Source organism: Puntigrus tetrazona, chromosome 3 (genome assembly GCF_018831695.1).
Source record: "Puntigrus tetrazona isolate hp1 chromosome 3, ASM1883169v1, whole genome shotgun sequence".
In the NCBI taxonomy this organism is placed as follows: domain Eukaryota; kingdom Metazoa; phylum Chordata; class Actinopteri; order Cypriniformes; family Cyprinidae; genus Puntigrus; species Puntigrus tetrazona.
In genome coordinates, this window is record NC_056701.1 from 4145752 (window position 1) to 4161189 (window position 15438).

The following is a 15438-nucleotide window of genomic DNA, read 5'->3' on the forward strand; positions in this document are numbered from 1 at the left end:
TGTGGGCTTTGTAAGAGCTGGCATAGTTGGTCGTGTTTGGGTTTTAGGCACATTTTGTTTGGAGTTACTGAGCTTTTATTATTTTTTAAAAGCACATTGAGAGGAATGGTGTTGATATACAGTACAGTGTTTTTTTTCCTCCCTTGGTGTTATATTAATTTTAAAACTTTTTTTTTTTTAAATATTATTTTCAGATGTTTATTTTTCCCTCCAGCTCTGTGTTCACTGTAATAAGTAATAAATTCACAACTGTGCTGCATTCAACGTTTGTTCGTCTTTTATTTCAATCAATTTAAGTAGCCCACATTTAAATTAATCTTTAAAAATGTATACATATACATAAATATATATATATATATATATATAAATATATATATATATATAAATATATAAATATATATATATATATATATATATTTTAAGATATTTTATATATATACATATTTTTTTTTTCATATTAGCCATTGTTTCCTACCAAAATGCTTGCCATGGATGTGAAAACACAGAAAATCGAATATGATTATTTACTTATGACGGACGAAGGTTTGAGAGGCAGTGCGTAAATGCGATTGTCAATGTAAGGTCCTATTTTTATTTTTTACCTCGTGACAATTTCACACAAGAATAATGGACCAAGGTTTGGATCAAAGTGGTCCTAAAACCAAAACACTACCCCTTTTGTAAACCTTGAATAAAACTTTTAACCTCAACCAAGTAAATCATGTCATGACTTAATAACGGTGATTAGAGAAATTAGCTATTACTTCCTCGGACAAAAAGGTTAGTAGTATGTGACCCTCAAACCAGTTTCATAATAAATGTAGTTTTATTTCTTTTAGCTTTACCTTTACGCTGTTCAGAGAAGCTTGAGATTCAATTGTTTTCTACGGCGACCGACAAGTGCTTCACAGAAACGATGTAACCAGGAAATGTTCGCTTTGTTTAAAAACTTTATTTAAACTTGGTATTACCTTCACTTTATAGACACAACTGAGAGGAAAAGCGACTTAGGATAATTGGTTAGTAGTTTCAGACTCATAAGTGATAAGTCTAGTTTTATTTATTTTGAAGAATGCATGTAACTTTTTTTTTTCTTCTTCAGTTAAGTACTAGCAACACAGTGTGTCATCTTTACCAACTTTGTGTTCCAAACAATTATTTTGTGAACAATGCACAAGGATAAATACGATCTATTGAATAACAACATGATTTACAGTCATCTGAGATTTTATTCATCATTGCATTGCATTGTTTCTCTCTACAACAACGCATTAAACTGATTTTAATACGGACAGCCGTCTATGTACACTGCTGATCGAGCAGGAGGCTGTAACGTTCAGCGAGGGGTCGGCTCAAACCAAGATCTCGAACGCCGCACTTTATTCTGAAATTATACGGTCTTATAGTTCTCAGCCGATTGCTTCAAAACATGAGAAAAGGGACAAATAAATGTACAATAGCAGACCAAAGACTAGATCTATGGCTGACATCGACGTTTCAGGTGAGACGAGTAAATGTGCGTAGATCACGTTCCTCGGGGATCTTCTCCTAGAAGTCAGTAGTGCCTCCGCTGCTCCTCGGTGTCTAGTTTCTGAGGAGCGTCGCAGCAGAAGACCCTCTTCCTTCTCTCCCGCGTCCTTCAGGTCTACCGTGAAGCTGAGTCTCAGTTACCGGTGGATCTTTTGCCTGAAAGACCGAACAAATACAAGAATGAGTCTACGAGACCCAACGGTCTTTAAAACCCCACGGATGCCCATCTAAGAGCAAGAAGTCCCAATCCCATAAAATTGGTTTTTATTTTCCCCAATGATCAAAATACAATTCAGCATATCACTATTTGACTTATTACTTTTAATATATTTGTATGTACTCGTTTTATTTGCTTAATTTGAAAATAACACGCAGATCTGTTTAGATACCATTAACCCGCCTATTGTACATTGTATCATCTAAAGTGACAAAATCATACATTTGTAAGCGTCTAAATGCTTTTTTTTGGAGCTGCTGAATTCGCAAAACCGGCTTACTCGAACCTCTACAATCCCGAGGGTTTCATGGTTTGTGGCTGTCTGGAGGAGCTAAACGTTCTCTCAAATGGGGAGAAGAAGCTCCTCAGATTCTACTGTACCTGTGGTGGTGCTGGTCACTCCATTGACGGTTCCCTCCACGTCGCCCTCGTCCTCCGCGTAACTCATCATGAGCGCTCGCTGCCGGTCCGTCAACGTCCTGCAATGAAGACACGCGCGCCGATCGGTCATTTTAACCTTCAACGGCAGCAGCGAAACAAGTCCAGTGTTGTGCGTAACCTTACTTTGGGATTTTGACCTTGACGTGGACGTAGTGGTCACCGTAACCGTAGCCGCTGACCCGTGGAATACCTTTACCGGAGAGCCGGATCTTCTGGTCGGCCTGGACCCCAGACGGGATCTTAAAAAGAAGTCAGCTGTTCTTATATGCAATAGAGAGCCATGTAAGATCGAAATGGGTGAAATCTGCATTTTATCACTTGCTCACTAACGTATCTTCTGCAGTGATAAAAACACCACAATGACCCACGCAACTCCAGTCCGTTATCAGTTAAGCAAAAATTAAGCTTTTGTAAGAAATGCATTTGAGACGTTCGAACTTTGAATTGTTGCTTTGGCCAAAAATGTAATTTATAATGCAGTGAAAAAGTCCGTCCGTTGTTGTCCTCTCACATCAAAACCCACCACTTACTGGTGCTCGGATCTCTCTCCTGATCCAGGCCGGATGACATTTTCGCCGGAGAAAGCTATATTTCGAACAGAGCAACTGCTGGAAGGTAAGAGCATCTTAACTATGGGATTGTTCCCGTGTTAGACTGGAGTGACGTGGATTATTGTGACGCTTTTATCTGCCGTTTTGGCACCCGTTCACTGCAGCGGACACTCATCTACATCTCGGAAGGCGAACCGCTTTAATGGTACAGTACGGCATTAAGATGTCCCACCGAGAGATTGACGGTCTCGTAGAGTCCTTGTGCTCTGACCGTGCCGCCCAGTATGGCCTGAGCCACGGAGATCAAGACATCGGAGTGAACGTCAGCGCCGTCTCTCCTGAAAATCGGACTCTTCTGGACCTGGGAGCATCAACACCCACAATGAGCCTCAAACACACAGGACGTGATCACAGCAGCCAACAGTCTCCGTCTACAGACCGAGAGACCGAGCACTGAAGTTCACAGTTGGTTCACCCACGTTGGCTCGGAAACCTCAAAACAGCGTTGTTGTACTCACTCTGAACGTGATGAAGATCTCTTTCTTGCCCACAGGCATTCGGACCGTCTGCCCGTCCTCGATCCCTGAACATCACAGCAAACAAGCCCTCAAAACTCAATCCGTTTGCTGAAGGCAGAGTGTGAAGTGGCGCGGCTAACTCACCCGCAGGGACAGGCACCGTGACGGTCCTCCTCTGCTTGGTCTGTCCCGTCCCGCGGCAGGCCGTGCAGGGCGAGGTGACGACCGAGCCCCTCCCACCGCAGCGCCGGCACGTGGAGCGCATCACGAAGGGCCCCGTGTTCACCGTCTCCTGCGGGGACGAGCCACGGGTGCTTTTAAAACACGCTACCGGACTTTGAAGTTGATCGCAGCGAACTCGCGCGCCTTGTTGCTAGGAGACGCATGACCGGCGTTCGACCACACGCGACTAGGATCAGAGTCTGAAGCTAAAAATGAATCAATAAATCTGAGACTGTGAGCATCGCACGCTATCTGTCAGCTTTAGTCTGCAGACTGGTTCAGACTGGAAAATCGGAGAGCAAGCGTCGCAGGCTTAAGCGAGCTGATGTTCTCTGGAGGGTGTCACGTACCATGCCCGTCCCGTTGCAGCTGGCGCAGTGCTGGACTTTGGACCCGGGCTCATGACCTCTGCCCCCGCAGCGCTGGCACGCGTCCTCTATGTGCACGGTTATCTCTTTATTCACCCCTTTAGCAGCCTGGGTGAACGTCAGCTCCATCACATACTGCCAGCACACAGAACAGAGATAAATCCGATTCAAACCGTGGTATAACGGAGCATCAGTAAAACATTACATTCTTAAAGGGACAGTTCACATTTTACTCACCTTGGGAGCGCTTTCTTTTTTCAGACGAATCCAGTCGGAGTTATATTAAGCAATGCTTTTGATCTTCCGAGCCTTTCAATGGTCCACAGCGGCTGTACAGAAGACGGGAAATTTAGTGCGCGTATTCGTGATAAAACTTCACTCGGCTCTGGGGGTGAATAAAGGCCTCCTGTAGTGAATTCATGTGTTTATATTACGAATACGTGCACTACATTTCACAGCCGTTACATTGAAAGGCTTGGAAGTTCAAAAACAATCGCTTAATATAACTCCGACTGGATCCGCCTGAAAGAAGAAAGTCACCAAAGTGAGTAAAAGACAGGTTCATTTTCTTTTTTTGCGTGAACCGCCTCTTTAAATATCTAACAAGACATTTAAAAGGACAGTTATTTAAGTGCGTTCATGTTCTGCGTGTCTTAACACAGTCGAATAAATCATACTTGCATGTCAAACACGGAAATTCAACAGCAAAAAAAAAAAGTCAAATTATATTGATATACTATGCATTACAAAATGTATTACTATTGTATAGTAAAATGTACTTCTATATTAGAAAAATTAATAAAAAATTGGTATTATTATTTTTTTGTATATTAATGGTTTAATATAACAGCATTTTAAAGCATTGATTAATATGTGACTTAGAAATTCAATCAGACAATAATTTATATAATAATATAAATATTTTCCAAAATATACTGTACTGTTTGTATTTATAAAAAATGTACATACACAATACAGCACACACACACTTATTTTGGATGCAGTTGACAGTACTAAAATAGAAATAACATGGAATTTGAAAAAAAAAAAAATGAGTTGAAAATTGGGAGGAAAAATAAAGCCTAATTTCGTAGAGCCCTTATTGTCCTGTAGACAAAAACTCTAATCTGACCGCTCCACGAGAGACGACCTCTGACCTCTTGTGGCTGATCGAAGATGGCGTTGAAGTCCCCAAAGCCTCGAGCGCCGGAGAACTCGCCGAAGATCTTGCGGAAAAGCTCCTCGGGGTCGATGCTGCTCCCTCTGCTCCAGTACTGCTGATGTCCCGCGCCGGCCTGACCCGCGTCGAACCCGGCCGAGCCGTACGCGTCGTACTGTTTCCTCTTCCCCTCGTCACTGAGCACCTGAGCGCAAAAGCACATTCAGTCACTCGTTATTAACCGGCCGCGCTCACAGGACAGGCCTTCACAGAGCCAACGCTTCAAACCTCATAGGCCTCGGCCAGCTGTGCAAACTTCTCCTTCGCTTGAGGGTCGTCTTTGTTCGTGTCCGGGTGATACTTCTTTGCCATCTGAATCGGGAGGAACGGACAACACGAGCGGTCAAACGCCAAGAACGTCTTTTTGATCCAGTGAATATATTTCAAGTAAAAGTGGAAAATGCATATATATTTTTTTATATAAATAATAATTTTATATATTTATATAATCCAGCAAACACAGGAAAAAAGTTAAATATAATAAAAAAATTATATCAGATTAAATTATAAATACGCTTAGTATTAATAAATATATAAACGATGTGATTATAATATATAACATATTACAATAGTATTACTTTTACATATTATATATAGGTTTACCCCTAAAATATATATTAAATTAATATTATATGTACTTTTAGGTTTCCCCAATGCAATATATAATTATTAATATTAAATTATAAAATAAATGTACGGGAAACCTATATTACAAAACAATTAGATTTTTCGGAGCTGAAAAATTTACATTTAAAATTAAATTTTGTTCGTCGGTCGCTTTGCAAACCTGTCGATTATTAACAAAAACAAAAATCTGCCTATTGTTTTATTCATAAAATACATTTAAAAAAAAAAGAAAAAAGTATACAGCACAAAACAGAAGCTATAAAACCATTGCTGTATGGCCAATAGAAAATGTAAATAATTGATATGTATAAAATAGAACTTAAATCACGCAGCACTGCTAGTGTCTGTAAGTATGCTTCGGACTCAAATCATAGTTACTAAAATGCAGCATCGCTGTGACAACTAGCCCCGGTCTTTATTCACACAGCGGTCACGTGGCTAGTATTACCTGGTAATAAGCTTTCTTGATCTCCTTCTGCGTGGCTGTGCGAGGAACTCCTAGGATCTGGTAGAAATCCTGTTTCCTGGCGGGAGAGCTGGTGTGGAACGACGTCTTACAGACGACATGAGAAGAAGGGCTCAGCGCTGTAACACACAACACGGTCAACACAACCATCGATTCATACAACACAGGCCAATAAACAGAGAAACACCAAATTCAGAGGAACTGGCTTTAGAAAAATATTTAATATTAACCGTTCAAGTCAGACCTAATTTTAATTAATTAACCAACCAATTTATTCATTACAGATATGTGGGTTAATACTTTTAAAAGGGATATTAATATTATTATATTATTGAATAATGATTATTATTATTGTTGTTGTTTTTATTGTTGCGCTAATGCTTTAAAACATTAAAGTATATATATTATACATTATACAATTAATACTTAAGTAATTAATTATCATCATAATACAATTTATAATTTTTATATAATAAATTAACCAACCAATTTATTCAATACAAATATGTGAGTTAATATTTTTGAAAGGGATATTAATATCATTATATTATTGAATAATAATAATTATTGTTTTTATTGCTGTGCTAATGCTTTAAATTATTAAATCATTATAAAATCAATAATTATAATCATAATGATACATTTTATTATTTTTAATATCAGAAATTAACCGACCAATTTATTCAATGCAAATATGTGGGTTAATATTTTGAAAAAGGATATATTACTATTATTATTATTATTATTATATTATTAAATAATGATTCTTAATATTATTGTTTTTATTGCTGTGCTAATGCTTTAAATCATTATAAAATCAATACTTAAGTAATTATCATCATCACAATACATTTTTATTATTTTTAATATCCGAAATAAATTATTAAAGGATTATAATATAAGAATAAAAACAGGCCGCGTGTGTATATAAGGGAAAATATTAGCAAAACATTTTGGTTCAGCTGATAAATTAGAAAAATTATAGCTTGTCCAACAATTGCTTTATTATATAATAAATATCAATAACCTTTTAGAAAATTATTCACCAATAAATATTATAGAATCATTTAGACCACACTGCATATTTTTATGCCACAATTAGTCCTACCATAAACAAAACAAAAACAGTACTATAACGGCCATGATGGTAATACCACAGTACTTTAATTTGGTCAATGTAAAAAAACAAAACACTATTTGATTAGTGAATCAATTTTCATGAATAATAAACATGATGATGATGCGCAGAAGCAAAAGCGGGGTTTGACCAGAGGTCATGAAAAGACAAATGACCCCTGAACTGTGTTTACTATGATGCACTTCAGTACATACATATCTAGAAACCGAATAGAGACCCAAATAGAAATACACCACGTCCCATCACGCTAGGAAGTACCTGAAAAGGGTTTCTGACTTCATAATAAAATCGATAAAGCGTATTTATTTGTCCAGCTCACGTGAAACGAGGTCAGAGAAGTTTCTGGAAACTGAGGGAAAGCAGTGAGTGACCTCTTCTCACACACACACACACACACACACACACACACACACACACACACACACACACTATCGATCAGGCAGTTCTTGATCACGTGCGCATGAGTTGATTTAGAATTGAACGCAATAACTTTGTTTGACGTCACACGTGACCGTTAAACGGCTCCTTCATCACGTCTTCAACCGTCATATGAAGCTGAATGAAGATCAAATCCGCACGTGTTGACCTCAGAGTTAGCTCTCTGTGTGTGTGTGTGTGTGTGTGTGTGTGTGTGTGTGTGTGTGTGTGTGTGTGTGTGTGTGTGTGATGCCCAGGCCTCCGTCTCTCACCTGTCACGCCTTTCAATGTCACCGCAGTCCCGGCTCCTCCGCCGCGCCGCGTCCAAACCCGGCGGCCCGGGAGCGTCGAGAGGCTCCGGCGAGCTCCATCCGCGCCGGACAGGAGAGGAGAGCAGGCCCGTCTGCTACCGGAGGACACCGCCGAGGTGATCCAGCGAGCCGCGGAGCACGCCATCTTCACCGCTCGCAGACACGAGAACGACTGCGCGTGCGCGAGCGGCGCGCGCATGCGCACCAGCGCCAGGAGGGAGATTCTTGGTCAAGTTAGCCAACCCTATCCTAACGGCCCCGCGCGAGCTGCAGAGGAGTGGACGGGCTCGGGAAGATAGAGTTACTAGGAAGTTATTCCGGCGTTAAACACAAAATAGTTACCATAACGTGCAAAGCCGATATAATTAAAAGTGCGTTTTTACAATTGAAGGTTATCTTAATTCAAGATTATAATAACTGTCAGTTTAGTAAAGAAATAAAGTAAAGTAATAGACTGAATAAAATAAACATTATACTATTTACTATTCTTAGGCAATTTTCCTCTAAAAACAAGGTGATTGTCTGAACTCAAATAATAATAATTAAATGCCAGAATATATAGCCTACGCAGACATATAAATGTAACAATTAATGTTTGTAGAGATTTAGTTGTTGCTTGAAATAAATACATTTTAACTGTAATAAAATAAACGCAAAAACCCCACAATTATTTCTGCTGCTGTTCGCTTATAGTTTAGTGAAATGAAATCTCATCAGAATTAGAAATAAAAATAAATGAAAATGTAATAAACACTATATATAGGCTACAAAATGAAGAATAAGTGTTAGAATAGTATGTCAGCCATAAAATAGGCTAACACTGATTAATATAATATTTATCTCTTAGAATTATTTCTCTCTCTCTCTCTCTCTATATCTATATATATATATATATATATATATATATATATATATATATATATATATATATATATATATATATATATATATATATATATATATATATATATATATATATATATATATATATATACACACACAAAACTAGAAAACATAGAAAAAAAATATTTATACCAAAAATATTAGTTTCTATATACTGTTCATATTTATATAACTACTCATATGACTGTAACTATAACTGTTCATATAATTACGATTCATAAGCTATTTAAACAATGTACTGTGGTATTTCAGGGTACAAACGGGGTAAAAATACGGCCAATTGGATTTTTTTAAATATAAGTGTAGCGCAAGCCTGCTAACTTATCAAGCGGAAGCTACGGATCCCCACGCGCACGCGCACGCACACGCACGTCGATGGTTTGTAGATCAGCGCTCTGCGTCACAGGGACGCACTCATTCAAACGCTCGCGTCGCGATCATCACAACACCGAGACACCCGGAAGGTTCAAACGCGCGGCCAGCAGCTCAGCATGAATCGCTTCAAGACGTCCAAATATAAGAACACCACTCCCAAAGTCCCCAAGAAAGATGTGAGTAGAGGCGCGCGCGCGCGCGCGCGGGGGGGCGTGCGGCGCGCGCGCGGCGCGGTCGAGGGGCTCCGGGCTCCGAGCTGAAGGAGTGGTGCAGATGCGCCGATCGGATCCGACTTCCTCCATCCTCAGCTGAACGTGTGCGGGGCTCCGCGCGCTTCGGCGGGGCTTTAGGCGCACGTGAGCTGTCACTCGCGCCGAGCGTGTTACGAGCGCGCGTTCAGTGCAGATGCACCGGGCTTGTGTTTGAACTCGAGACCGATTCGCTCCGATCCGATCCGTGTTTCACTGGAAAGGGGCAGGGGGAACGAAAACGGCATGAACGCATTGAATAAAGTCTGATGGCAAACAAACAGAACGGTGGAAAAAAAGAGAGACGCTAAACGTTATAGCGTTTATTTAATTTGGTGCATCTGGAGCGAAGCATTTTAATTAGTTAATGATTTACAAGGTGAAATGTTCTGATTGATTATTTTTTTAGTGCATGATTAAAATAATAAAATAAGATCAATAAGTAATTCAATGAATCGCTTTTTCACTCTTTCTTAGCATAATAAAATATCACTTTAGTCTCTTTTAATAATAAAATATCGCAAATGAACAAGGTTGTAAAAATCCACCTGCTTAAACTTAAAAAAACTTGATATGACTCATAATTTGTTAGTAAAAGAGTCAGATTTGCTGTACAAGTCCTAATTCAAAAATAACTTTGATGATAAAGTTATAGTAAAATACATGCTTCCAGACTTTGTTTTCCAAAAGTAAAAAAAAATTCTATTGCATTATATATAATAATGCATTTATTTATTTATTTATTATTGAATGTTTTAGTAATTTTGTATGCGCTCCGGTTTTTTCTTTTTAAAATATACATAATAATTATTTTTAAAATGTACATAATTTATTTATTATTACATGTTTTTGTAATTTTGTATGTATATAATTTTTCTTTTTAAAATATTCATCTTGGCATTATTTCCTTGATTTGCGTTATTTCAACATTTTATTATTTCTATATTGTTTGAATACCTATTGTGCCTTTAATTCATATTAATTCTATTTTAATGTAACTTTTAGTCATTTTAATCTGCTTTCATATAATGTTTTAAAATTAATCTTTTTTAAAAATATAAACATATTTCATATTTATTTTCGCAACCATGCAACATTCCAGTTGCTTAATTTTAATGATTAATCTGTTCATTTATCGTTTTGTGTGTTTGACGGTAAATCAGAACTTGATATAAATGTATCGATAGATTTCATAGCTTGTGGGTGATAAAGCTACAACTTTGCACATTCATATCAGATGGAGAACTCAGCAGCGATTCAGGTTTTTATTTTTTCCAGGAGCAAACGGGCTCAGATCTCGTCGTTAAATGACAGCCTTAGGTTTGCAGTGCATGCCTCACATACTTTACGCGATCACTTGTGCGTTCGTCTGCGTCGTACGTGCATCCACCCTAAAGATAAAGCGCGTGCGGGAGTGCGTGAATGCGTTAGAGAGAGAGACCGAGTATCAGTGCGTTTCTGATACAAGTGGTTTATTATGTATTTATCGGTCATGCAACTCTGAGATTGTCGTCGGGCTTTGCTTTATGAGAGTGTCTGGACTGATTAGCGGTGTCCTTAAAGAGACAGTTCGCCCAAAAATGAAAACCGTCGTCATTTACTCGCCATCCATAAACACAGAAGATGATGCACTGAAGAAGCGTAGCATGCTCTTCCCTCACTATAGAAGTCAATGGGTGCCGTCAGAGCTGTTTGCTTGCATGCGTTCCTCTTTTGTGTTTAGCAGAAGAAAGTAACTTCGTTTTCGGGTGACCTGTCCCTTTAAGACTGAACTAATTGATGTGACGTGTTTGGTGGAGCTCACCCAGCTTTAATACAGCGTGCAGTATATTGTTTAATTGATGTAACTGGTCTTCAGCTGTACCGGATGTCTTCATTCTGTCTTGAAGAAACACGCTGTGTAAGTCACATGACACACACACACTGGTAAAGATATATATGTATATGTGTGTATATATATGCATATATGTACGTGTATGTGTGTATATATGTTTAATCATTAAGCAGGTGTAAACTGTGTGTATATTTTCCGGTCTAGGGTATTAAATGCATATATAAGACTCCAGAAGGCCTTATTTTCATCTTTGATGGTGCTGGCTCATGGCGGTGATCCTCTCCGAGGCGAGCAGGCGTTTGTTTCTTCTCTCTGCTCCAGATCCTGGAGATTGGGACGGTCTTTCTGCTCAGACACGCTCCTCGTCTGCGTGTTGTTTCTTGTTGACATTCTGGAAGGATCTGAAACCGTTCGCTGCTCTTCTGCGTTTCCTCAAGAGAGAGCGCGCGTGTGTCACCGCTCCGCTTCCTCTTTCCTGTTTGTGATGAAGTCAGACGTTCAGTCGAGAGGCGTCAGCTGGTTCGGTTCAGTTCACTTTAGAATAGCGGTAACACAAAAATAAGTGGCATAAAACGATGTTCCATGAAGGTATTTGCTAGATGTTCTACTCTAAATATATCAAAACGTGATTTTTAATTAGCAATATGCATTAAGAGCTTGCACCCTCAGATTCCAGATTTCTAAATAGTTGTATCTCAGCCAAATATTGCCCTTCAGCCGAACAAACCATACATCACTGGAAAGCTGATGCATAAAAAAAAAAATGAAGGTTATGACTGGTTTTGGGATCCATGGTCACATACATGTTTTCAGTAAAATTTTAGTTTACTCTGAGTATTTATTCTTTTTTTTGTTGTTGTTGTTATATTTGTATTAAACAGTAATCTATATTTATTTTAGTTTCAATTAAATTTTATTGTATTTCAGCATTTTTATTTTTTACATATATATATATATATATATATATATATTACGTGATTTTTTTATATATATTGGTGTTATAAAATTGGTTTATTTACATAAAAATATCATTTACATAAAAATATCATTTTTAGTAGGTCTTAATTTATTAACAGATTTTAATTGTGCATTAATTTTTAATGTTCTTAGTCAATTTAAATTTAACACTTAATCTTTTAGATTTTAATATATTAGTATGTTAAAAATCTAAAATAAAAAAGAAGCAAAGCAAGTAATTTTAAAGTATGATTTATTTATATATATATATATATATATATATATATGATTATTATTATTATTATTATTATTATTATTTTTTTTTTTTTTTTTTTTTTATGTTATAATTGTATATTTTTATCACTTTAATTTGTAGAAAAGGTTTTTTAAATGGACTTTGTTATACCAATATTGTTTTTAGTTTAAAACGACTATTTTTAGTTATTGTTTAGTGACCCAAGCTAGATATTTAGAGCGGTTTGGTCCTCTCTGTAATGAAGTCTTGTTGAATATTTGAAGTGTGGTATTAATCCCCCTGTGTTTGTGCTCGTGCTCAGGGCTGGATCGCTAGCGTCCGAGGATCCTCCTTCTCCTCTCAGGGCGACCGCATCAAGTCCAGCGGCAGCCTCGTGGCCTTCAGCACGGATCAGGCCGGTACGGAGCTCCTCCTCCGCCGCTCGTCAGGTGAAACACGGCAGAAGCGGTCTGTAAGCGTGTCTGTTGTGTCTCTGCAGGAGGCGGCGTGCTCGGCCTGTCTTCTGTGAACGCCGCTCCTGACGGGAAGTGGACCGTGACGCACATCTCGTGCCATGCCGGTGAGATATCGGAACACAAGCGGACGTCCGTGGATAAAAGCTGCGTTCGTCCGCTAAAAATAACCCGTAGGACCGTGTCCTAATTCTTCTCCTCTCGTCCCAGACCTCGTGACCGACCTGGACTTCTCTCCGTTTGACGACTATCTGCTGGCGACCTGCTCGGCCGATGAGACGGTGAGTGAGCAGACAGTAAGATAAGAAAGTCACAATATATGATTGGGCAGGAATATCATACACGCAAGCACATAAATCACCGGATATCTTCTGTGAACGTCCTAAGCAAACAAACAAACATCACTATTGTAGTTATTTATTCTGTGTTTTTCATTGAAATATCTTGGAAGCATGCTATTAGCATAATTGTTTCCTGGCAGACTGATATAAATATAAATATAGACTAATTGTGTATGTACTCAGACCATACTTTGTGTATTTGTTTATTAATATTAATATTTTTTATTTATATATATATATATATATATATATATATATATATATATATATTATGATCATATATTTTTATTTCAGAATTTTTACATTAAATATTTTATTTATAAATATTAAATTTAAAAATATTACAGATATTTAATAATGAAATAAATTTAAAAAAATTAAATTAAAAAAAAATAATAATTAAAAAAAAAAAAAGTCAGGGCATTTATTATTAAATTAAATCAATATAATGTTTTTATTAGTTGCATTTATTTCCATGTTTAAAAATGTCATATATTTTTTGTTTTATGCTTTTATTTGAAATGAATTAATTCATGCATTCATTTATTTATAGGAATAGTTTTTTTTTCTTTTACTCCTTCAAGATCCCATCTTTCTTTCTTTCCACTTAAAATACTAAAATGTTTTTGTAATGTGATGCATTTCTGAGTGAAATAAGCAAAATATGTATTTATTTTATTCAGTCAAAATCATTTCATTAATTTATTCATACGTACATTTTTTTTATGCAATGTATAAAAATGTATACCTGCTTCCGTTTTTTTGTAGTGTCATGCGTTTATATATTTGTACACCATTTTTTATGTGATGCATTTCTGAATGAAACAGTAAGTAAAATATTTATATTTATTTATGTAAACATAAATGCATGTAATGTGATGTGTTTCTGAGCTAAAAAACAATATTAAGTCAAATAAAAAATCTAATGTAGCAGGAACTTTTAGTCGAATCAAGTAGGCTGTAATTGTATTGTTTTATACATATTGAATAAGTCAGCAAAAGGAAAATTAATAATACAAAAAATAAAACTATGAATTATTATTTTTTTTACATGCATAAATTCTTCTTCTTCTTGAATAATTGATGAGTTGAGTCCCATTGGAGCAGGGTGGAGTGTGTTGAATGTGTCTGTGGTGTCTGTCTCTGGTTCAGGTGAAGCTGTGGCGTGTGTGTGACCCGGGTCAGGAGCAGCCCGGGAACCCTGAGCTCACTCTGAGCGGCGCAGACGGCCGTCTGGAGAGGGTCCTCTTCCACCCCGCGGCCTCGGGGCTGCTCGCCCTGGCGTCTGCGAGGGCCGTCCAGGTGTGGGACGTCTCACGGGACGCCGCTCTGACAGGTGAACACGCACACACACACACACACACACGCACAGACAGACAGACACACACAGACAGACACGCGTGCGCATCACACGCAGGCACACACGCAGGCACACACACACACAGACGCACACAGACACAGACACACACAGACACACAAACATATATACACACAGACACACACAGACACACGCACACACAGGCACACACAGACACACACACGCACGCACACACACACACACACAGACGCACACACAGACAGACACAGACACACACAGACACAGACACACACAGACACAGACACACACAGACACACAAACATATATACACACACAGGCACGCACACGCAGACACAGACACGCACACGCGCACACACAGACGCACACACACAGACGCACACACACAGACACGCACACACACACGCACGCACATCACACACACACACACACACACACACACACACACGCAGACACACACACACGCAGACACACACACACACAGACACACACACACACACACACACACGCACACACACAGACGCACACAAACACGCACAGACACACGCACACACAGACACACACACGCACAGACAGACACACGCTCACACGCAGCACACACACGCACACACACACACAGACACAGACACACACACACACACAGACGCACACACACACAGACACACACACACAGCACAGACACACGACAGACACAGACACACACGCACAGAC

The 15438-nt window shown here is 38.4% G+C and overlaps 2 protein-coding genes across 4 annotated transcripts in view; one reads left to right on the forward strand and one right to left on the reverse strand.

The window, feature by feature from the left end:
- Positions 1–932: 932 nt before the first annotated feature.
- dnaja3a (DnaJ heat shock protein family (Hsp40) member A3a) lies at positions 933–8207 on the reverse strand. The gene is made up of 11 exons (XM_043234155.1): positions 7987–8207; positions 6142–6278; positions 5295–5378; positions 5005–5211; positions 3830–3982; positions 3402–3549; positions 3258–3322; positions 2972–3100; positions 2312–2427; positions 2129–2226; positions 933–1686 (listed from the first exon to the last, which is right to left on the reverse strand). The coding sequence occupies exons 1-11, from the start codon at positions 8168–8170 to the stop codon at positions 1664–1666; spliced, it is 1344 nt and encodes a 447-aa protein (XP_043090090.1). The 5' UTR covers positions 8171–8207; the 3' UTR covers positions 933–1663.
- Positions 8208–9318: 1111 nt separating this feature from the next.
- Positions 9319–15438, forward strand: part of coro7 (coronin 7) — a 119898-nt gene continuing 113778 nt past the window's right edge. Inside the window, exons 1-5 of one of the 3 annotated variants that reach the window (XM_043234107.1) lie at positions 9319–9479; positions 12900–12996; positions 13077–13157; positions 13261–13331; positions 14544–14727. In XM_043234107.1, coding sequence (XP_043090042.1) covers positions 9420–9479; positions 12900–12996; positions 13077–13157; positions 13261–13331; positions 14544–14727 — 493 coding nt within the window. In that variant the 5' untranslated portion in view covers positions 9319–9419. The remainder of the gene's footprint in view (positions 9480–12899; positions 12997–13076; positions 13158–13260; positions 13332–14543; positions 14728–15438) is intronic. The other 2 variants (XM_043234113.1, XM_043234119.1) reach the window with 2 other exon arrangements.

Coding starts and splice junctions, on each gene's coding strand:
- dnaja3a (XM_043234155.1), bottom strand. CDS start 8,170: ATGGCGTGCTCCGCGGCTCGCTGGATCACCTCGGCGGTGTCCTCCGGT. Junction 5,379..6,141: donor TCAAGAAAGCTTATTACCAG/GTAATACTAGCC, acceptor CTCCCGATTCAG/ATGGCAAAGAAGTATCACCC. Junction 2,428..2,971: donor ACGAGACCGTCAATCTCTCG/GTGGGACATCTT, acceptor CTTCTTTTTAAG/ATCCCGTCTGGGGTCCAGGC.